General features: G+C 41.1%; 1 protein-coding gene across 1 annotated transcript in view; it reads left to right on the top strand.

The window, feature by feature from the left end:
• The window catches only part of OCA2 (OCA2 melanosomal transmembrane protein), a 189,131-nt gene that overhangs the window by 73,734 nt on the left and 90,791 nt on the right, over positions 1-24,606 (top strand). The window contains exons 14-15 of the mRNA XM_056861864.1: positions 3,085-3,217; positions 23,190-23,337. Of these exons, the coding sequence (XP_056717842.1) occupies positions 3,085-3,217; positions 23,190-23,337 (281 nt within the window). The remainder of the gene's footprint in view (positions 1-3,084; positions 3,218-23,189; positions 23,338-24,606) is intronic.

Here is a 24,606-nt window from a genome sequence, read left to right as displayed (position 1 = left end):
TACAGTGCACAGAATTAATTTTCTAGAAATTTGACTCATTTCCTTGCATGTTGCAGAATTACCAGCTACTGCTTTTTCACGAAATATTTATTTGTACTAAAATGTCAGGGACATAATCCTTTTAAATGAGATGCTTGCAAGCAAGGAATTCAATCTGTACATGAATTCTATAAGCCACAACTGACAAAATTCCCGTTCTGTGTAATTCTGAAAGATTGAAGATTTTTCATTCCACATCCCTTGGCTCTAGGATTGCCAGGTCCCTCTTTGCCACCAGCGGGAGGTTTTTGGGGCAGAGCCTGAAAAGGGTGGGTTTTGGGGAGGGGAGGGACTTCAATGTCATAGAGTCCAATTGCCAAAGCAGCCATTTTCTCCAGGTGAACTGATCTCTATTGGCTGGAGATGAGCTGTAATAATTTCAAAGAGTTCTCTCTAAGAGCCACTGATATATCAAGTCTTTATTCGGTACATAACCAGCAAAGTTGCAAAAAGTCTAATACACAGGTATATTTAACCCGCCATCCAAATGCAATGGATGGGATACAACACCCCACAATAAAATTTGAAGCTGACTATAAATATAAAATACACATATAAAGCCCAACAAATTACCTAAATAAAGTTATCTTTACTAGGTAGCCCTTCATTTAGATCACCACTTTATCTTTGCGAATTTTAAGGGCTATAGCTAAAAATCTAGCACAATTCAATATAAACTCCGGGTTTGTCTCAAATAATAGTTTCTGGCTTATTTCGGCATCGGTAATTCCATGCCATCGCTTTATTATTAGGATCAGAGAAAGAGCATGACGAGGTTTGCATCTCCCTAACACTACCTCCCCTCCCAAGTCCAGTATGCGATCCGTTTTTCAGGGGTAATATTGAGGATAATTAGAGGTTTCTTTTGCTCTGATGTCGGTGATGTTTTTTGAGAAGAATTTTTTTTCTGTGCCTATTTAGGTTTATTGGGTATTGTGATTTGTTAGGTCTTTGAACTCTTTAGGCAAGATATAAATGTTTTAAAATACATAAAATAAATGTAAAGTGATTATCTTACGGACAGCCCATTGTTAAGGGGTGATGGTGGTATGACGGTGGCTGGAGGCAGTGCAAGCTGAAAAAAGAATTTAAAATTATTTTTGGGGAAAAACCCCAGCGTAACTCTCCATAGGGTTCCACAGGGCTGTGCCACGATTTTAGCAGGTGTATCTTTTTAGAGCTGAAATTGTTAGGAATCTGCCTAAAGGCAGCTCTGCCCCCAGGAACGTCCTGGGAACGCTTCCCAGGATGCCAGCGCGGGGACTTATGCTGGGAGAACGCTGGTGGGAAGGCTGTGCCATTGTCTGAGTGCCACGCTGCTGCATCACTCTCTGGGACTGGTTTCCGTGCCAGATTGCATGGCGCAAGTGATACTGATACCAGCATAGGGGTCACGTTGGTTCCTGTGACGTTTCCTCCTTGTGGATTGCACGGTAAGTAGAGTAGAAATCTTTTGGCAGTTGTGCAAAGAATGAAAAGTAAATGGAAGAGTAAGATGCAGAATAATGGATGAGATCTCATCTCAAGTGACTTAAGTTGGAATCATAACCTCCTGAACAAAGCCATTTGTACGTTTGCAGTTTCTTAGGCAATGGGAGCTGTGCTGTTAGTAACTTTCTAAGATGTGAACTGCACATCTTTATCTGTATCTCTTTTCCTTCAACCATTAATCTGTCAATCTTGAACCTTTCATTTTGATTTTGTGATATTTTGCATTTCTTAGAAAACTACAGTTCAATCATATGCATATTTACTTGGAAGTAAGTCCCACTGAGTTCAGTGCGACTTAAACTCAAGTAAGTGTGCATAAGGTTTCAGGCTTAGATTTGTGAGTTTCATGTATTTTCCTTTTCGGCACAGATGTATTTACTTTATAGCCCACCTTTCTTGCTGGGTCTAGAGGCAAATGGTTTAGAGCTAGACAAGAAGAATATATAACTGCATCTTCTCTCCCTTGCATTTTTCTGTGCTGTCAGATTTCTATCATCACCATCATCACCACCACCACCACCACCACCACCATCATCATCATCATCATCATCATCATTACTATTATTATCCAGGAAAAAAACTTCCTTGCCAAAATATCAGTTGTAAATTCTGATAAACAGAATCAACATATATGCTTAGTTCTAATAAACTTTTAACCCATAGCCATAGGGATTTCCATTCCAGTTTATTTATAACCTTGCAAAAAAGGAATAAAGAGGGATTAAAATCCCTGCAGTGCTGAGATTCCGAATAATTCTGAAAAATTGCAAAATTTGTCAAAAAACAAATGGAAATTCAGTAATGTTGAGTTAGCTTCTACTCATAGGGATGAAGAGCTAAAAACGTGATCAAGTCAAGTTAAGCACCTGTAAGCCATTAATTTTAATGGGAAGGAGTGAAGCAAGAGCTTGACTTCACCACTAACAGTGCATTTCTCACCTTTCGGCAGCCGGGGACGGCATGACTGAGGCACCGCTGTGGCGCCTCCAAAGCTGTTTCACGGGTGCCGAAAGCCTTTTGCTGGTTGTTTTTTTTTTTGTAAAAATGGGGCTTTTTGCCCCATAGAGAATAGCGAGCACTGCCATTCTCAGCGCCGGTGTCCAGGGCCAAAAGGGGACAGGGAGCTGCCTACAGGCAGCTCTTCCCCACGGCACGCCCCGGGAATGCCCCCCGGGATGCCAGAACACCCCCTGGAATGCTGGCGCGGGCCTTTACATTGGTGGGACGCCGGCAGAAGGTGAAGCTGCTGTCCCGGGGTGGCGCTGCTGCGGCAGCTCTGGGAGACCGACATTCGGGCCTCCCCATTGTTGTTGGGGCCAATTATGGTGGCATAAGTAGCCTGGATGTTGGCGCGGGACCCCCCAATGCTGGTGCAACCCCTTCCTGGCCTCCTGAGGACTTTTGTTCTTAGAAGTCAGGAATGCGCTGCAATAATTTTAACAGGGCTGTGACCTAAGTGCAAAATGGAAAATAACCTGCTATGCTCTTGTGGGTGAGAAGCACTGCTTGGCACTGATTCTGCTTCCATTGTGTTTCCCCTTTCTTCTCTCACAGGGACTGGACTTTGCAGCATTTACAGGACACATGTTTGTAGGAATTTGTCTTGTGCTTCTAGTCTCTTTTCCTTTCCTGCGACTTCTCTACTGGAACAAAAAGCTTTACAACAAAGAGCCAAGTGAAATTGTTGGTATGTTTACATATGAAATCTTCTGATTGATGTTTGTACATTAAAAATGAACACTAAAGAGATTTTGTTATGATATGGATTGGAATAATTGCTTAATACCTTCAGCCTTCAGTTATCATATTTTATTGTGCTTTTTCTTTTATTTAGTTTGGAACACTTTATTTTACTTATTGAATTGTTCAGTTTGGGGATTTATTACTGGCAGAATGTGGTATATTGTGTGGAATGCTGCCAATATAGTGATGGCCTGAGGTTTTGTTCCATGGTTTACTTCAGCTCAGTTAATGACAACCCTGGGAGATTTGATTTTACAGGACTGAATTCCTCTCTGTTAGCTGCTGTATAGCATATCAAGCGAGAATTAGGTAGCAAAAAAGGAATCAACTCATTATAAACGTGTTTCTTCACAAGGGCTAGTTATCTACGTTACAAATTCCTTGTTAGTTGCTTCCATATACGGTCTCCTATTTCTTTTTCTATTATTTTATTTAGAAATGTGTCCAATACAACATAAGGTAAAAGGTAAAGATCCCCTGTGCAAGCACCGGGTCATTCCTGACCCATGGGGTGACGTCACATCCTGACGTTTACTAGGCAGACTTTGTTTACGGGGTGGTTTGGCAGTGCCTTCCTCAGTCATCTCCCCTTTACTCCCAGCAAGCTGGGTACTCATTTTACTGACCTGGGAAGGATGGAAGGTTGAGTCAACCTTGAGCCGGCTACCTGAAACCAACTTCCGTCAGGATCAAACTCAGGCCGTGAGCAGAGCTTGGACTGCAGTACTGCAGCTTACCGCTCTGCGCCATGGGTATAAACATTAAAATACAATAGGTCAGACATTTACATAATTATAAATACATAGAGGTTAGTGATCATTGAACCGGCTTGTTCATTCTTTGTGACATTGCACAGGGTGTGGTGCTGTTAATTTTACACATTTTATTACATCCCACATTTTGCTGAACCCATCACCCTTCACCTGGGTGTACCAAGATATCCAATATTTTGCATATGTCATTCTAACAGCTGCTAATAAGTTTAACACTATTTCCTGTTATGAATATAAAACATGGTCACCACAGAAGGACTAGTTGTCCATGTTTCAAGTTTCCAGTGAATTTTTTGATTGTGTTCTCTTTCATTTCTGACCTTTACCTGTTCTTAGATCCCTCTGAATCCTTAGGTCTCTCCTAATTCTTGCTTCTCTACTCACCATCTGCCCACCTGACTTCCTCATAGATTTCATACCTGGATTTGAGCTAGACTTTGAACTGTAAATGTGCCATTTTCCTCATATCTTCAAACTTATTTGATTCCAACTTACCTTAACCTTGGTCCAAAACAGGATGAAACTCATCTCTAGCAAATGTGGTTCTGATCTGACTAAAGCTTTTAAGGCCATGGGTGTCTACCAAAATGGTCCATCTTCATGCCAATATATCAAATTCATATTGAGAATAATTATGGAAATATATTTTCCCCCAGCAATATGTGCCACTTTATTTTTGGAGGGATCATTGAGAAGATTATGATAATGGTACTAAAAATATTGTGTGTGATTTTCTGCTAATTTCCTGTGCTTTAAACCCATTGGCAAAAGTTTATCTTCAAATTCAACCCTCTTATTACCATCCTTTTAACAATCAAGTTGAGGTGGTCTTCTCTTCCAGTGAATGCTTTCCTATCCTTTCTACTCATAGCAAAGAAAATAATCAGCTGTTGTCTGTGGGGAATAATTTTGATATCCTGCATACTTTACAAACTGACCTCTCTTAGGGACCAGTTCACACAGTTTCCCACTCCAGTGAAATGGAATAATGAATTAAATAGTCCTTGCACACGCCTAAAGATGGTACAAAGTGTGGCAGGTGTACATACATATGTGTACATACATATATCTGCTCAGATTTCCACTCTTCCTACTAATCTTTTATAAAAGGTCTATGGGAATTGTATGTACATATTCATTGCATGTTATGTGGAATGGGTAGGTGTTACAGGAGCAATGTGGTATTGGTGCTCGTTCCATCTATATTTTAATGTGAAGGACTGTGATTGCTACAAATACAATATTAATATCTGATGCGCCAAGTCTGCGTTTTGTGGGTTAGTAGCTGTATCTGGAAACAAAACTATTGTGAGAAGCAGCTCTCAGACACTTGGGATTGAGGCCTCAGTCCCATAATTGTCAAGACAGAACAACCATTTTGTTGGTTCTAGTAGGTTATCTAGGTTGGTTCTAGTGACCGTAGTCTTGGTATTTTCTTTCCTTACGTTTCGCCCACAGCTGTGGCAGGCATCTTCAGAGGAGTAACACTGAAGGACAGTGTCTCTCAGTGTCAAGAGTGTAGGAAGAGTAATATATAGTCAGAAGGGGGTTGGGTTTGAGCTGAGTCAATGTCCTGCAAAGTATTAAAGGTAATGTGCTAATCATTGTCCTGTAAGTATCAAGATAATGTGCTAATGAGGTTGTGGTATGTTAATGTGGAACCATTGTATCCTGAAGTGATCTGTTAACGTGTGGAATCCAAGGCTAATCTGCATGGCTATTGTGGACTGTAGTCTTTGTTAGTCTGGAGGTTTTCAGGACCGGAAGCCAAGCCTTATTCATTCTTAAACTCTCTTCTTTTCTGTTAAAGTTGTGCTGATGTTTATGAATTTCAATGGCTTCTCTGTGCAATCTGACAAAATAGTTGGTAGAATTGTCCAGTATTTCAGTGTCTTGGAATAAGACCCTGAGTCCTGTTTGGGTCAGTCCATGTTCAGCCACTGCTGATTTCTCCGGTTGGCCAAGTCTGCAGTATCTTTCATGTTCTTTTATCCTTGTTTGTAAGCTGCGTTGTGTGGTCCCGATGTAAACTTGTCCACAACTGCTACCTCACTATTCTCCATTTTGTACATCTAAGATTCAGCACTCAGTAATTTTCCACAGGCCAACTCATTCTATTCTCACTTGTTATGCAAACAGGCTGAACTATCAAGATCACCAGCTCATGCCATCCTAATTTGTTGAACCAGCACATCTGTGGGAAGATAAGGGGAGGGGGGGAGATCACTCTTTTCGTCTGAGAACAAAATTCTAGTTTGGACTGGTTTGAACCATCTATAGACTTCTCCCAAAAGTCCACCTTGATTGGGAGTTAGTGTTCATCTGACCTGGGTCCATTTTTCCTTAAATTTGGTTAAGCTTAAGTTTCCTTAAGCTTGGGATAACATCTTTTTAGCTTTTAAGATCCAACTTATCATGTAACATCTTAGTAAGTATTATGTATAGGGTTTGCCAACTTCCAGGTACTAGTTGAAGATCTGCTGTTACAACTGATCTCCAGCTGATAGGGATCAGTTCACCTGGAGAAAATGGCTGCTTTGGTAATTGGACTCTATGTCATTGAAGTCCCTCCCCTCCCCAAACCCCGCCCCCATCAGGCTCCACTCCCAAAATTTCCAGGTATTTCCCAACCCAGAGCTGGCAACCCTAATTATATAGCCAGCTAGATTTATTGTTTTATTATTTCCACTTACCTATTGACTATGTAACTCGTATTTTAATATTTTGTAAACTTTTTAAAAATCAATAAAGCTTTTTAAGCTTTAAGATTTGAGTTTACTGACCTAACCCAGATATTTTTGGTTACTCTAGTGCAGTGGTTCCCAACCTTTTTTTGACCAGGGACCACTAGGACTTTTTTGTTCGGTGCAGGAACCCCAAGGTTCAAAATAAAAATTCCGAGAATTTGAAAATAAGCTTTAATCATAACTGTTAGTTAAACATTAAACTTAGAATAATATTTGAATATATATATATTTATAATAGAGAACTTTTAATTGAAAATATTAATTTATTATGGGTTTAGAACTTTGTTTTGCGGACCTTAATTTAGTTCTCGCGGACCCCTGGGGGTCCATGGACCCCTGGGGGTCTAGTGGTACCCAGCAGGGTCTCTGTCGTCATAATAATAAGCACATTCCTCTGCAAAGCTGACCCCCTCCCTTGAGGTGTTTGATTGAAATACGAAATGGTATGGTGCACTATTATTTAAAATAGCATAATCATCCATTCATAGATGTTATATTTAACTAGCCAAACTTTTTCAGTCCTTGAAAAAATCAAGTATATTTGGCCTAAAATTAGTCTTGCCATGTGTGGTACTCTTTCCTCCACAATCTTCAGATTCAGCAGTTCTCATAATTAGTAAAGGATGTTCTTTTTCTACAATCAGCAGCAGCTAAATCATGATGAAGCTAATCAGTACCTGCTCAATAAAGGCAAATGCGAAAGTACTACTTCTATTAACATTTTCCATGAAATGGGATGAGAAGAGGCGATCAAAGAACGTTTCATTAGAGGGAGCTGGAGTAATTTGGCTTTGGAGAAGTAACCAGAATGTGTGCAAGATGTCTTAATGGGTCTTTTTGATCTTTAATTGCCATGGTTTTGTGATAACCTTCAGTGGATTGTTCGAAGCAGCTGTTTTAATCAACTCAGTGGCTGTCATGTTACCCTCTGATTACCAATCAAACAAGCACTGAATGTATATAAAAAAGCACCACTTTACTGCTCTCTGTTGCTATGATTTCTTTGCTCGTTACATCCTTTTGAGTGTATTGCTGTTCAGCTGCTTAAATTAGAATAGGTTCACAAGAGCAGTTGAGTTGTGCACAGTGAGAGATGTTCCTATGGGCCCTACGCCTTCTCTTAATAATTTATTGGAAGTTTTTTGAAGTGTTACAGAGTACTGTGTTGTTACCATCCCTTCTGCAAATGCGGAGGTTGCACTCCCACAGATCCTCATTTATCCTGTTCCAATTTTAATTATTGTAATGATCCATAAATCTGTGCAGAGAGGATGAAGGGGAAAAAGGAAGAGTGGGTGGAACGGTGTGCTCTTCTAGATGAATACTTTACTTGGCTGGAAACAGATTTTCATGCATTTTAGTAGTCCCCCCCCCCATTTTTTTAAAATGTTGCTGGTCACCCATTCCAGGTTCATGTACATATTTAGATTCAAGTCTGTGGTTCAGCAGTCTTTAGATATCGAGGATTCATGTTAAATTATTCTATTGCATTTCACATTTTCTGTATGCATGACTTATTCCTGCTTTTCTTAGCAGTTAATCTGCTAGCTGCAGAATCTAATTGAGCATGGCGGTTCTGTACATGTTCCCTCCTTCTGTATTTTTCCAGTTGCTATGTATAGAGACATACATACAGTTGCTATGTATGCGTATAGTAACACAACCAAGCTTTTCTGGGTTTGGCCAGTGAACTCACACCAATAAAAGCTAAAATGAGCTTTATTAGAGAAAATGTAGAAAGTAAAAGCTTTTAAAACATTGCATACAGTTTTTCGATGACAGGCAGAATAGGAATAATAAAGCTAACTACTTACTGAAGTTCTGTGGAGCAAAGATGGTTCTGGAGGCTTAAAGTTTCCAAGTCTTTCTGACAGTATGGAGGGGGGAAGGAACAAGGTAAGGGAAATCAAGTTCTACCAAGGTAAGAGAAATTAATTTCAGATGTGAGGGCGATCTGGCTGCAACATCTGTCACCCCATTGATCACCAGGGTTGATTTGGCTGATCTGGTTGGCTAGGCGGGTGTCCCCTACCTTCCTCACCACTCCATGTGCGTCCCTCCCAAAGCTGCGCTCTCGGTGGAAGAGGACGACCATCCCAGAAAGAAGGAGTGTACCGTTGTTCGGTCAAGGGTATATGATAGCTGCGCTCCCCTCCTAGATCCTCCAAACTTCTACCATAGCAGCTCTTTATGGAAAATGTTGACCGCAACCTGCTGACCCCACAACCAATTATAGGGCTGTCTCCACCAAACCTTCTAGGTGATAACTGGTCTGACCCCCTCCCAACTGGAACATTCTGGGAGATGAGCAAACCGTCCCTTCCAGCCAAAACTCCCAGCTGCAGATAATGATCTAATTAATGCTACTCTGGGAAAGTGTCCTTGAGCATGGCTGTTATCTGGGAACAGTTGGAGCATCTGTGAGAGGCAAAATACAGGACTAGGCAGGAAGATTCTTTCAAGATGGATACTGCCTTGACACTATGGCCTTTTATGCAGGGGTGTTTCCCCACAGTCACCCTCACTGACTGCTTCGGGGAGTCCTTTTGATTATGCATGCCTTTTCTGCCCGCCAGAGGTCGCCTTGCTCTCCCTGGGTGTTTTGCCCATATCTTCCAGATGTTGTTTTAACCAGAATCTGGGCAACACTGGCAAAATGCACGGGGAAAGCAAGGCGACCTCTGATGGGTGGGAAAGGCATGCATTATCAAAAGGAAGCCCTGAAGCAGTCAGTGAGGTCGACCATGGAGAAACCTGCATAAAAGGCCTTTGTTGGTTTATTTTCTCACAGAAACCTTCAAAAATCAGATGGGGCCCCAAGCAGCTGATAACATTGTTTTTCTCTCCTCCATTTTATCCTCACACAACTCCTGTGAAGTAAGTTAAGGTCTTGTGCAAAATGGACCTGTGGCCTTTTTACCTTCTACCCAGGGCTGATCAAACTCTAGAGCAGGGGTCTGGGCTTGTGGGCCTTGTACCCAGCAGTGAACACACAGAGTCCAAGGCGAGGAAACTTTAAACAAAAATAAAACTTTACTAAAATCACTGACGCATCCTATGCTGGTATCTTTTTCTCTCCACAATCACCTAAGATTGGCCAGACCTAGTTGTGCATCCGGGCTGCTCAAGGGGGAGAGAGCTCCTTTGACAATAGAAAGTAGAACCCTGCCTTTGCCCGTCTTCACTCCTTCCTTTGTACAAAATGATGGTATGGTTGGCCCTTCTCTTCTTCTTTCTTTACCTCTTTCTGCCCTTCTCCTTCAACCTTAGAGTTGTCAGCTCCAAGCTGGGAAATATTCGGGGATTTTAGGGGTGGAACAGGCCAGGGGAGGTACTTCAGTGTGATATAATGCCATACAGCCCACCTTCAAAAGCAGCTATTTTCTCCAGGTGAACTGATCTCTGTCACCTGGAGATAAACTGTACTCCCAGGAGATCTCCAGCCACTACCTGGAGGTTGGCAACCCTATCAGCCTCCAAGTGCAGCTGTGCTCAGTTCTTGCTCGGTACCAGACATTCCTTGTTGATAGCCTGATCAGTTTATGCCAAGCTCACTAGGCTCTAACAGTTTCTGCTGCTTCAGGGTCTCTTCCCCCTCATCTTGCAGTGCTGTCTAGGGGGAGAGAGAGTCTTGACTACCCAGTGAGTTTTCATTGCTAAAGTTGGGATTTAAACCTGGGACTCCTGGATCCTAAACAACAAACAATCCTAACCTCTAAATCATGGTGCTGGCTCTCTCTGTCTCTGTCTCTCTCTCACACCCACGGATGTGACAGCTCTATTAAAATTAATGAGCTTCAAAAAATGTTCTGATTTCCTAACTTGAATATTTTTCTTTGCTGAACTGGAAGTGATAGCCTTGTAATTGTCTAGAAATCTGGGGAGCTGGTGCTTTCCTAGAAAATCAGTGTCTTTCAACTTCCTATCTACTTCAGCTGCCTTAGTGAATGCATAATGTTTAGGTCTCTTTTGTACATTTTTCCTTGTGATGTTTTCAAATTCCACCAGGGAATACAAAGTCATCTTTTGAAAAATAACTACATGCCTTTTGCAAAAGGACAACAGAAAAACTTTCAGGATCTTTTAAATGTCATCCTAATTTTATCATGTGTAAAAATAATTGCCCAGGAGACCTGTAAAAATTTACCAGGAAAGGGAGTGAATTGGGTAAGGGAGGGAATCCTTCTCCCAGACCAAGCTGACTGAAGGCTAGAACATGTGCTGTCTTGTACCAGGAATATTTCCTGGCAGAACAAGGGCAACAGAATGTTAAAACCAATTTTGTGGGTTTGGGAAGAGACATGGATCATTCTGACCACTGCTATTTTTCTGCAAGAGCAGGAGTTATCTACTATCAGGTGTAAGGGTAAAGGTCCCCTGTGCAAGCACCGGGTCATTCCTGACCCATGGGGTGACATCACATCCTGACGTTTTCTAGGCAGACTTTGTGTACAGGGTGGTTTGCCAGTGCCTTCCCCAGTCATCTTCCCTTTACCCCCAGCAAGCTGGGTACTTAATTTACTGACCTCGGAAGGCTGGAAGGCTGAGTCAACCTTGAGCCCGCTACCTGAAACCAACTTCTGTTGGGATCGAACTCAGGTCGTGAGCAGAGCTTGGACTGTAGTACTGCAGCTTACCACTCTGCACCACGGGGATCTTACTATCAGGTTTACATAAATAGGAGAGATCCTCTCCTACATTGTCATTACCATTTAAATAAATTCCTTTAGTATTATAAGGAGAGTTTCCCAGTAAATAAGCTAGAAACGGAATACTTATTGCATACTTCATTACTGATGTTTTAAAGTGTGTGTAATTCCAGAAGTCTGACCAAGTCTGTTTATTGGGGCAAAAATCAACAGGAACATCTTTATTGAGATTCTATTCTAGTATCACTTTTCATGAACCAGAGCACACTTTTTCAGATGCTCCAGTCCATGAAAGCTTACGCTAGAATAAAATCTTTTTCATCTTTAAAGTGACCCTAGACTCTTCTTTATTTTAAAATTGTATAGATTATCATTTAGTGACAGAAGACAGTGAATGTGGGTACTTCTTGTTAAACAATACAACAATGGTTTGGATCTGATGATTTCACTTCCACTAGATTGGATCCAATGACTCCCTTCTAAATTAATTTTTTTTGTTTACTTACTTCTTTTATGCCCTGCCGTTCTTCCCAAAAGGGACCCAAAACTGTTTACATCCATTTCTTCTCCTCCATTTTTTCCTCAAAACAACTCTGAGGTAGTCCATGTTTCTGGTTTTATCTGGCAAAGGGCTGTAAATAAACAATCTGAATCTGAATCAACTCTGAGGTAAGGTAGACTGAGGTCACTCAGCAAGTGTCCATAGCAGAGGTAAGCAGACTTTATGGTGATGTTCCATTCCATCCATGTGAATTAGGAGTCCATTAGTCATGCATTTGGGAAGCACGATATATGCCATTGCTATATGGCATGAAAAGGGCAACGTGGATTTCCTTGCGGGTGCATCTTCCATTCATGTGAACCAGACCTCTGACTTTCTGGAGTTCTGGTTTGTGTGAATACAAGCTGCACATGCATGAAAAAATCCATGCATTTCCCAATTCATGTTATGAAATCTCTTGTATTGGGTGCATCATGAGGACTCGTGCTCCTGATACATATGACTTTTGAGATTCTACTGGTGAAATGGAGCACCACTGTAATGTCTGAAAAGGGCTTCTGGCTTCTTCTGATGGAACAAGACTTAAGCCATGTTCTCATGTTCCAGTGAACACGTCTACAATCAGTGTACAATGTATACTTGATTTCTTTTTGTATGTGTGTTGCACTAATTCTTATGTTACATTCAACCTATGTACAGCTGAATGTGTGATTTAGACCTCACATTTATCCAAGTACTGGTCTCCTATTTTATTCTAAAATGTGCACACATCCACTCTTTCTTACCAACAAATGTACACATAGACATACAGGATGTATTCATGTTCACTGTAATGTGTGAATAGGGCTTTAGTGGAAGGAAGTTATTGAATTCCATTTGGCAGCAAGAAGTCATTAGATCTAACTTAGAAGAGTTGTTTTTTATACTCAGTTTTTCTCTACCGTAAGAAGTCTCAAAGCAGCTTACAATTGCCTTCACATGGAATATTATGCAGTGATTAGAAACAAAAACATCACATCATGGAGGAAGAAAGGCTCCATGATCTGTGTTTTTTTTAACCCCATTCACATTAACAGCAATTTTCACAGTTATGTGACAAGCCAGTTGTGGTAACATCCAATTCAGTTTTCTGTACCAGACAGCTTTTTATATCTAGTATCTAGAGGAATATTACAGTAATACACTGAAGACTTTTAATATATGTGTTTCCCTGGTATGGCAAATCTAATGTAAAATCCAAGTTGATAAACTGCTAGAGGTGTTTTTAAATTGCACTCAATCTGTACCGTCAAAGCAATTTTGATGTTGGATACACATGACAGCTTATTATGTAACAGTTTATTCTCTTGATAAAGAATGCTTGTGATTAGTGTCTGTAGGTTCCCCCCCCCCCATAGATTAGATATTGGACTTCTAAAGTCACTTCCAGATTTCAGTCCTATGATTGAAAACAAACCCCAAACATAGGGTTGCCAGGTCCACACTGGGAAATACCTGGATATTTTGGGGGGTGGAGCCTGAGGCAGGGTTTGCAGAGGGGAGGGACTTCAATGCCATACAGTCTACCTTCCAAAGCATCCATTTTCTCCAGGGGAACTGATCTCTGTTGGAGGTTGGCAACACCTGGAGGTTGGCAACCCTACCCAAACAGGAAGTATTTCATTTAAAGAAGTAGTTCTGGTAGCATAGAATTTTGGTTGCTATAGCTATCCAGACACAGACTGAAGCTATGTGAGGTGAACTAGCAACTGTCAAACTGGGGATTCCCTGTCTTCATTTCTGTAATTTATGGACTATCAGAATATGGATTTAGAGTGTTTATCACCCACGTTGTGAGATCCAGAATTGCCTTAAATATTTTTGGGAAAGGAGCTTTTCCACTGGCAAGGAAATTAACCGCTGCTAAACTGGAGAAGGAAAAGGAGCCCCGTGGCGCAGAGTGGTAAGCTGCAGTACTGCAGTCCAAGCTCTGCTCACGGACTGAGTTCGATCCCAACGAACGTTGGTTTCAGGTAGCCGGCTCAAGGTTGACTCAGCCTTCCATCGTTCCAAGGTCGGTAAAATGAGTACCCAGCTTGCTGGGGGTAAAAGGAAGATGACTGGGGAAGGCACTGACAAACCACCCCGTAAACAAAGTCTGCCTAGGAAACGTCAGGATGTGACATCACCCCATGGGTCAGGAATGACCTGGTGCTTGCACAGGGGACCTTTACCTTTAAACTGGAAAAAGCAAATTATTCACTTTCATTTGAGCTTCTATGTTTTTCATTTCTTGTGTAAACTCTAAAGAAGGTACTTGCAGATCTCAGCTTTTTAGATCTCAGTGTGGGGACAGGTCACATACCTTGTGAAAGTATGATGGATAATATCTCCTTCAAGACCAAACCAGAGAGAATGCTGGCAGTTCCATGTATGGACCTTCCACTGTCCCCCCCTCTCTGTTAAATAGCCAGTGCTGGGCCCCAATCCATTTTAGGAATGTGGCACAGAAGGAAAGCCCACACTATTTTCCTGATCTAAAATTACCCTACTGGGCTTAAATTTTCCTCAATGGAAAAAACTACAGGTCTAGATAAAGGACTATTTATCCTAGTGGGGCAAATTACATCCCTGCAGGATTGTTTCAGGTCAGGAAAATGGTGTGGGTAGGGAGGCTTGACACCCGTCCCCTGCACAATGGTACCAATCTGAACCAGGGATCCAAGTTGGGTTGCCAGCCTCTAGTGGTGGCTGGAGATCTCCCGCTATTACAATTGATCTCCAGGTGACAGATTAGTTCATCTGGAGAAAATGGCAGCTTTGGACTCTATGGCATGAAACCTCCTCTGAAGTACCTCCCCTCCCCAAACCCCACCCTCCTCAGGATTCACCCCCCAAATGTCCAGGTATTTTCAAACCCGGAGCTGGGAGCCCTAAGTCACTGACTGTTTAAAAGAAAAACAAATTAGGAGCTCTATAAACAGTATATCCAACATCTTGTCTAGTTTCAGATATTACACTGAAAATGTGAAAAATAGGTCTATAAATAACAAATATACCTACTTGCAATGCTTTCAAAACCTTGTTTAGATGAAAAAAAAATGTTTGTGAATACAAGGGAGAGGGAATGGGATCACATCTCCTGCCCCCCACCTTGACCTCTCCATGTTGAGCGGAACCTGTCCACCTGGGCTGCAAACTCTGGGTTGAAAGATGTCTGTAAATTTGTGGGTGGAGCATGTGGAGTGTAGAGTTTGTGGAGGGAAGGGACTTTAGCGGGTTATAAACTGCCTAAAGCCATAAGGAATAGTGGTGTATAAAAGTTTTAATATTTTTTTTAAAAATAATACCAATAGACATCTGGATATCAGTTGTAATTCCTGGAGATCTCCATGCCCCCCAACCGGGGGGTTGGTAACCCTAGTGTGCACAGAAGCTATTATGCATATATGCTCTCTCTGCATGATCTGGTACTCTGAAAAATCCAACCAGCCAAGACAATAGAGATATTACTTCAAAAAATAAATTGCACGGACACCAAATTACAAGATTTACACGATTTATACAACCTAGAACATATGGATAACATTGGGCAAACAGTTGGTAACAATGTAACTATGACCCTGCAGTGATTTCAAGTTACTTTAATCGTATCCCCATTCCCAAATAGAATAATAAACTGGCAAGCATGCAGAATAATTAAAGATCATCTCTGTTGGCTATTGTCTTTGCCCTATAGAAGCATAGATTTGGTAAATATGGAGAGGCTGCCCGCAAAATATAGAATACAAAGACTCCTGTTATCATTTAAGTCAACAAGAGTTCCTTTTCAGATACCAAAATTTTCAGCCACTATATAATTTTTAGTATTACAGCTCAGAGTCTTTGCTGATAATTTGGTGAAACCTCTGCACAAATGAGAGAGGAAGTGTAATCTGCAATTTAAACTATATAATAAGAATACAGTGAAATCAGATATTAGCAGGAATACTCAGATGGCAAGTAAGGATGATAAAATGGAAACAGTTTAATTCCTGTAACTGTATGAAGGGGAGACAACAACAACAACAAGCCTGTATTGGCATAAGATAAAATGTACAAAAGCAAATACATAGAATCCATACAATACAAGGATCTCCATAGTTTTTACAGTAAAATCAATTTAATTGCATTAGTTAATTTAACAGTACTAGGCCAGCCTTATTTGGTACCCAAGCGCTCACATTCTTGAATTGCAAACTGTAGGAATCTTGCCAACAATTCAATTTTTATGGGGTCCTGGGTGGTCATAAGGAGAGACACCTTAATTTTGGTGGGAAACTATCCCCTGTCCACAAATAATGGGTCAATAAATTGAGAGCGGCCCCTAGAGTAAAATGGACAGTTAAGGAGGACATGAGGAACTGATTCTATTACCCCCTCCCCACAAGGACAGGCCCTATCCGAATATGAGACCTTATTGAATCTTCCATAGAGCAAGGCGGAAGGAAGGGCATTAAATCTAGCGAGTATGTAGGCCCTTCTCTGTTGGGGGTCAATTAAACATGACAGGTAGTATGCTAAAGACTGATTGTATGTCCAGGGCTTCCAGTGTATAGGGGAGCATCTACTGCAGGCTGCTCTTCTAAGTATGAAGGGGAGAGTTTACTTGTGCAGATTCTGTATCAGGTGGGCATACATTTTGTATGTGCTTAGGTTGTACCGTATTTTTCTGTGTATAAGACGTTTTTTTTCTAAATTTTTAAAGAAAAAAATTGGGTGTCATCTTATACATGGAATGTTGCCACTTTCTTCCCTGCCCGTCAGCTGATGGGCGGGGAAGAGCCTGGTCAGCTGATGGGCAGGGAAGAGAGCGGGCGGGGAAGAGCCCGGTTGCCCTGGCTGGCCAGTGGCTGGCCTTCCAATGGTCCCCACTCTCTTCCCCGCCTGTATTTTTCCGTACACGCCCCCATGTATAAGACAACCCCTGATTTCTTAATTTTGGGTTCAAAAAATAGGGGTCATCTTATACATGGGGAGTCTTATACATGGAAAAATACGGTAAGTACAGGTTTGTCTGGATGTACTGTTGCAAGGAAAGACAGGTGAGTCCGTTCTCCAGCTCTACACATTCAACAAATTAGGGCTAGGTTCGCAAGAAATTGACTTAAATTTCATCAAATACAACCTAGCCCTTTTTTATTTTTGCCAGCTCGTTTAATAAGTATATCCCAAAACAGTTAATTACTGGAATACATTTTATCCGGAAGGAATATTGTTTTTAGCAATCTCAGATCACTGGCATTAGGTAAAATTACTCATTTCATGAGTTAATACTGAAATGATTTTTGAATCTTCCTTTCCCTCAGCAACTATATATTTGTTAATAGGAAGTATATTGAGTTTAGATAGCTGATTGCTTCAGTTATTCTTTTCTTGACCTCAGCAGTTATTTAAGTAGGTGCAAATATTTTTTTTTTGCAAAGGTGAAAAATGTATAACGGTTTCTGAAAAGACTGTAATGAATTGCAGAGATTTCTTTTTTCTTTAGCTAGTTGACAAAGTACAAGCTTATAGTTTAATGAAAAATGTTAGCTAATGTGATTTCAAAATGCTGTGACCTAGAAGCCTGACACTCTGAGTTACAATTTCTTGGCAGGGAGTAAATGGAATTGTTTTGATAGATTTCAAAGCTGATGCAATTTTCTGAGCACCAAATTACATTGTGAGGATTTTAGTTGAGTGAAGAGTATAGTAATTTATGAGTCTGAGCTTGCTCTGCTGATGATGTAAAAGGACAGAAAATATATACTACTTCTGTGCAAATAAGTTGTAGGTAGGTAAAGAAGTGATGACATTCTGTATATTATGGCATTTTTTCTGGCTGAAGTCCAAGCTCCATGTGATCATATGCATGTTAAAAAAAAACCTTCATTAAAGGGACCAATATTTATAGTACTTCCCACTTAAAAATGGATTTGTGTAAAAATGTAAGTAATTATCCACATCTAGATGAAATACTCTATGGAAAGTCTGGCAGCTCCATTCAGATAATCACAATTCTCTGTCAAGATCTTTGTTTTCCTTCTCTGAATGTTGATTAACCAAAAATCTGCATAAGTTCTGCAATGGCAAACCCTCTGCTCAGCTGGGAAGCTCACTTTAGGGAGCCATAATCAGGCCAAGGCTAATCCACAGAGTTAAATGAGGTGGGAGGAAGGTGGAGAATGCTTTACATACAGAAAAATACTATATAAATTATAATGGGTTGGATCCAGACTATTGGGAGTGGAGCAGAGCTTTTGGAAGGGATATTTGTCGCTTCCTTCTACCTGCAATCCCCCGTGCCTCTGGAAATCTGCTCTCCTACATGAGGCAACCCCAGAGAGAAGACGTAATAGGTGGAAATCACCCCGGTATACACACATAGACAACACACTCTTGCACAAGCCCCTCCTTTGTTTGTACAAGAGGGAGATTCTCGCCTCCTCCATAGCCCACTATGGCTCTATACAAAGGTATTACAATATTTGCTGTTTTATTCTCAATCTCTTTCCTAATAATCCCCAACATGAATGTGCACACTGGCTCCACATTTTTATTTTTTATTTTATGATTTTGTTTACCGTAACCCCAAGATCTCTTTAGTTTTAGTCTCAGACAGAAGAAGAAGAGTTGGTTTTTATACCCCAATTTTCTCTACCTCTAAGGAGTCTCAAACCAGTTTACAATTACCTTCCCTTCCTCTCCCCACAACAGACACCTTGGGGCTGAGAGAGTTCTGAGAGAACTGTGACTAGCCCAAAGTCACCCAGCAGGCTTCTTATGTAGGAGTGGGGAAACGAACCCGGTTCACCAGATTAGAGTCCGCCGCTCATATGGAGGAGTGGGGAATCAAATCTGGTTCTCCAGATTAGAGTCCACTGCTCCCAACCACTACACCACATTGGCTCTCAGTTCAGACAGTTCAGAACCCATCAGCATATAGTTGTCATGGCCCAGCCTCGGCTGAGTGACAGTGAGGTCTCCGCAGAGGAGAAGGGACCTGGTGCAGCCAGCCCACAGCTGACAACAGATGAACAGCAGGAAGACCAAGCGCAAGAACTCCCATAGGTACAGCCGACTCTGAAGCACCTTTACCCCGGACCCAAGCTCTCCAGGATCACTGACACCCTTGGAATCCCACAAAAGACACCTGAGATCAGAACTGCAGGCATGCAGGCGTAACTCACGCTTGGCAAGCTTGACTGGGTATCTGCCGGTGCGTTGGCCGACTGGTACACTAGCCAGATAGCCAAGCTCTCCTTGGCTTCTCACATAACATGAAATACCAAGACAAATGGTTGGGCTCATCTTTTCCTCTTTACAAAGCCAAAGGCTGCCTGGAGAGGGACATGAAGTGGAAAATTAGAATCCTTCTCATCCACTGCTGTTTTTGCTTGTACCTATATTAGAGTTTGTCAGAAAATTCCTGAGAGGAAGATTTCAGTCCTTGCTTTGACTGGCACTTCCATAAACTATATAGAATCATGTGTGCCAGCAAAATGTCAAACCATTTCAAGGATTCAACATAATGAAATTCAAGCACACGTTCATAAAACGTGGAAGCAGAAAGAGGCAGTGTGGATATAGTATTGCTACCAGTTGAGAGCATTTTTTAATCAGTAATGAACTGTGCCAGGAATATACAAACATATTTCATAAATGATTTGGATGAAGGAATAGAGGGGATGCTTATTAAATTTGCAGATGATACTAAATTGGGAGGGAGAGCAAATACAGTAGAAGACAGAGCCAGGGGGTTGGACTAGATGACCCTGGTGGTCCCTTCCAACTCTATGATTCTATGATTCTATATACCAATTCTTAACTCCTTTTAGGGTTGCCAGCTCCAGGTTGGGAAATTCCTGGAGATTTTGAGGTTGGCGCCTGTGGAGGGTAGGGATTGAAGAGGGGATTTACCTCAACAGGGTACAATGCCATAGAGTCCACCCTCCAAATAAGCCATTTTTCTCCAATGGAACGGATTTCTACCACAGGTGTAATTCCAGGAGAGCTCTTGGCTCCACTAGGAGGCCGGCAGCCCTAATGGAACCTTCATTCTTGGCTGTGCCAAATTTTGAAATGATGTTATCTAGAGATCTGAAGCCTTATTTAACATTTAAATCCCCTCTTGGTACCTGGTTATTTTGACGTGTAAAAATTCAATACACATTTTAGCCTAAAAGTAATCAGTTCTTGGTTAACCATCAAATATAATGTCATTGTCAATATTATATGGTGGCATTTAAGTATCAAACTTGGATGCATGATTTTAAAAGTACTTCAGTCTGTATCATTATAATCCAAAGCCCATACAGCACTTAACTGGAATCCCTGTGATATTTTTGCAGCCAATTATCTTTATTTATGAGAGTGATCCAGTTAGCCTGTCATGAATCATCCTGATATACTGTGTCAGAGTCAAGAGCGTCAGCTGTGGGCTACAAGGCCCCACAAATCTCATGTGATGTGGCTCAAGCTTGCTTGATGGTTAATTCTTTGACTGTTACTTTGAAAAATCTGAGGTATCCGAGGTATCCGAAGGAGTTTTTCAGCAAAATTATGACTGCCATGAAGATAATTGTAGGAAAAAAAACAATCAGAATGCTAACAAGAAAAAAAGCATTAGTTGTGTACTAAAATAATTTACTGTCCTTATTAAACTAAAAAAGCAGATAATGTGTCAAAAAATGGATCACATTAAAGTGTCTGTCCTTTTGTTGATTATAGTATTCATGAACTTGCAAAGATTTATAGGCAATGTTTTGAAAGGGGTTAGTGCAATTACTTTCTCAAACCCGAAAAACTAAGATATTAAAGGTAATATGCAAGCACCGGGTCATTACTGACCCATGGGGTGACGTCACATCCCAACATTTACTAGGCAGGCTATTTTTATGGGGTGGTTTGCCATTGCCTTACCCACTTTACCCCCTGCAAGATGGGTACTCATTTTACCGACCTCGGAAGGATGGAAGGCTGAGTCAACCTTGAGCCGGCTACCTGAAACCAACTTCCGTCGGGATCGAACTCAGGTCATTACAGGTGTGATACAGACAGAAATGAAGTAGAACCTTGACTATTTCTTTAAGCTCTAGAGAAGTATGAACAAGCAAAACAAGCAAAAATTGCCATAGTCCACTAAGTGCGTAATCTTTTTGAAGTACTGAACATGTCTTTTGGTGGACTCCACAGATTGTGTGCCATTGCTGTCACAATACTTCCATCAAGTGCTGGCTGCATTTTTATACCTGCAGCAAATTAAGGCCTATCTGGGGGAGCAGTGTGGGGGATGAATGCCTCTGTAACACTGTCACAATGCAACAGAAAAGAGACTCTCCAAAGACTACACTTTTGGGCCAGTCTCAAAGGGCGAAAATGCATGGTCGCTTTAGCCTCCTTTATTCCCTGTTTCAGCCAGGATTCAGCCAGGATCGAACGCATGCGTTTCGCCGATCCTGGCTGAATACTGGCTGAAACAGGGACTAAAGGAGGCTAGAGCGACCGTGCGTTTTCGCCCTTTGAGATTGGTTTGCAAAACTGCACAAGAATCAGCACATTAAGCCTCTTAATGAGTGTGTGTGATTGGCCAAAGGTCACCTAGGAAGCTTCAGTGGCAGAGTGGGGCTCCTACTCTGACACTCTAACCATCACTACTACATTACAATACTACTATTTAGTGGTTTTTCGCTTTAACCTCCGTGAATTTGAATGTAAAAAAAGTGTGGATTTTACAAAAATTTGGAAATCATTAATTTATTTTAAACAGAAGTTACTCAAAAATCACCAGGGGGGATTGTGTCAATATTATTGGATATAAATCTGCTTAAAAACTCCAAATAGAAAGTTATTTACTGAAGAAATTTTCTAGAGGCCGATCTCTGAGAGGCCTCTCAGACTTCAAAATGTTATTGATTAAGAGTGAAAGACATACATTTTCTAAGGTCTAAGAGCTAATATGCTTCAGCAAAACTTACCTGTGTGACTTGTTTTTGCTTGGTATTGGAATCTGAATAAGGCACTAGGGGTATGTATTCAAGAAAGCTGAATGGAAAAAATAGCCAACAAATACCTTACTGGTATTCTTTGGCTGAAAAAAATATGGCAGTTTAAGCTGTAGCTGGCAATCCCAATCCTGAAAAAGATGAAAAACCTGGGGGTCTGTTTTTTAAGGTAGAGGCACCAATTTTTCAGCATAGCTTCTGGTGACTCTCCTTAAAAGAACCTCCAAGTGTGGTAAAGATTGGGTCAGGGGGTACAAATTTATGGGGCCCCATTTCCCCCCCATTGGGAACAATGGAGGATGGATGGGGCACCCTCTCTGGGGGCCCATAAAATTGGACCTATGCTGAAAATTTGGTGCCTCTACCTTAAAAAACACCCCCAGAGCCCTGGAAAGGTTCCATATAGGCTATAATGGAGCCAATTTTTTTTTTGAATTCCTGAAAAAAACCCATACTGTTATGTGAATTCAGGAATATTCAGGAATCCTGAATATTTTTGGGCCCAATATACCCAAATACAAATTTTAGTGATTTTTTTTACATGCCCCTATAAGGCAGTAGGTATGCAGGAATGGTTAGATAAGGTTAAAGAGGTTTATATATTTATGAAGCTTACCGTATTATAGAAAGATATTATTTGATCACTTATAGATTTTTGCTATTAAGTGAATTGAGGCAACTTTATAATCTTGTTTTGTAAGAATTTTGAATATGTAACTTTTTCAGTATGGATATTAATAAAGTTAAAGTTGGGGAAAAAATTAAATGGGGGAAAAACCAAATCTGCTTCAAGACTTTTGATTTTTCAAAAACCTAGAAGCAGAGCAGAAGCATTGCTAATACATAATTTTTTTAATATAAGATCATATCCACTTTATATATGTTATTTAAAGTCTGCCTTTCTCTGAGACCCAAGGTGGATTACATAATGTAAATCAATACAATCAACAGGATGGGACATCCAATAAGCAATGTAATGGGATTAGGATTATAGAAATCTGAAATCAAACAGAAATCTGGGACAAAGGTAAAACAAAGCATAAATATTAACATGACATGTTAAACAATTTAGCAATTATTTCTCTTTTAGTGGTATTTCTGTACTATTTCTATTTTCATGGCATTACTTTTCCACTGGAAACATCATACATGTGCTAGCATTTATTTTTATTGTGGCTAGAGAAACTTATTTAATGTGTAATATCTTCACTTCCAGCCTAAATAATTATATTTCATTTTAGAATTGAAACATGAAATCCATGTATGGAGACTGACAGCACAGCGAATTAACCCTGCCAGCAGAGAAGAAACTGCTGTTAAGTGCCTTTTAATGCAAAAAGTTCTTGCTCTAGATATCTTGCTGAGGAAAAAATTGACAACATTCCATAGGTAGGATTTATCTCAGTTCCATTCAAACTATCTTTTACATAAACCTAGCACCTCTGGTGAGATCATGGATTATGCTTATCATGTACATTGTTTAAATACGGGTAAATGTGAATAAGAGATTAGAGCTATCTAGAAGGCTAGTTCACTTGTGATGTTTTATTTGTATCAACCTAAGATTTAAGCTTAGCCCTAAAATTGAATGGGTAAATACATATGGAAACATGTGTTATAAAGTTATGAGTAAGGGACCCATTAAGACTTGTGTATGGTAGAAATATTCCACCACTGCTTCCCTATGCTATCTACGGGTTCCCGCCATTCCTCTTCCTCATAGCCCCTTTTACACTTTCCCTCTCTACCCACCTTTCTCAGTCCCCCATCCTCTGCCATTTTTCTTCCAGCACTTCTTCCCTTTCCCTGCTTCTTTCTCTCCCCCCTAAATTCCCTCCTATCTCCCTTTTTTCCTTTCCTGCCCACTCATTCTTTCCCGCCTCCTCTCAGGTTTTGGAATGAAACAGCAGCAGTCATTTTGAATTACCCAGACAACCACAGACTTGCTTGCTGCCAAGGTAATCATGTGAGCAAGGCTGAGCAAGGCTGTCAAAGATAGGACATTTTGGAGGACTTTCATTCATAGGGTCGCCATGAGTCGGAAGCGACTTGACCGCACTTGACCATCCAAAGACTAACCAGGGCTGACCCTGCTTAGCTTCTGAGATCTGACCAGATCAGGCTAGCCTGGGCCATCCGTGTTATGTATGTATATAGTTAGGCGATATGCAGGGGGAACTTAGGAGCTTGAGTCCTGGACGAAGGATCCTAAGCCCTGCATGTGGCATTGGTCCAAACCGGCACGCGCCATTGGCCCTAAGCCGGCATGCGCCATTGGTAACCCGGGGTTGTCTCCCCCCTATCATGGATCGGGGGGGGGGAGTGGCCACGAGCGGCCAAGGGAGCATTTAAGCAGGGCCGTTTGCACCAAGTCTCCAGTTCTGTTCTGCACTACAATAAAACGTTGTTGTTGGAACTCCGTCTCGACCTTGTGTGTCCTCCCCACGCGGACTTAACAATCCAGGTCAGGGCTGAAGGGAGTTATACAGGTGTTATAAAGGGTTATTCCTGATTTTAGTGTTTTACTGTTGCTGCTGATGCAATTGGAGAGGAGGGGAGGAGGGAGACATAGATTCTTTATTTAAACTGTTCCCAGCTGCTGTGTCTGGAAGAAGGAGACAGGGCTGTGAGAGACTTATGAGTGGAGGGCAAGGGCAG

Source organism: Euleptes europaea, chromosome 16 (genome assembly GCF_029931775.1).
Source record: "Euleptes europaea isolate rEulEur1 chromosome 16, rEulEur1.hap1, whole genome shotgun sequence".
NCBI lineage: Eukaryota > Metazoa > Chordata > Lepidosauria > Squamata > Sphaerodactylidae > Euleptes > Euleptes europaea.
Note: the sequence above shows the minus strand (reverse complement) of the source record. Positions and strands in the feature narration are given on the sequence as shown.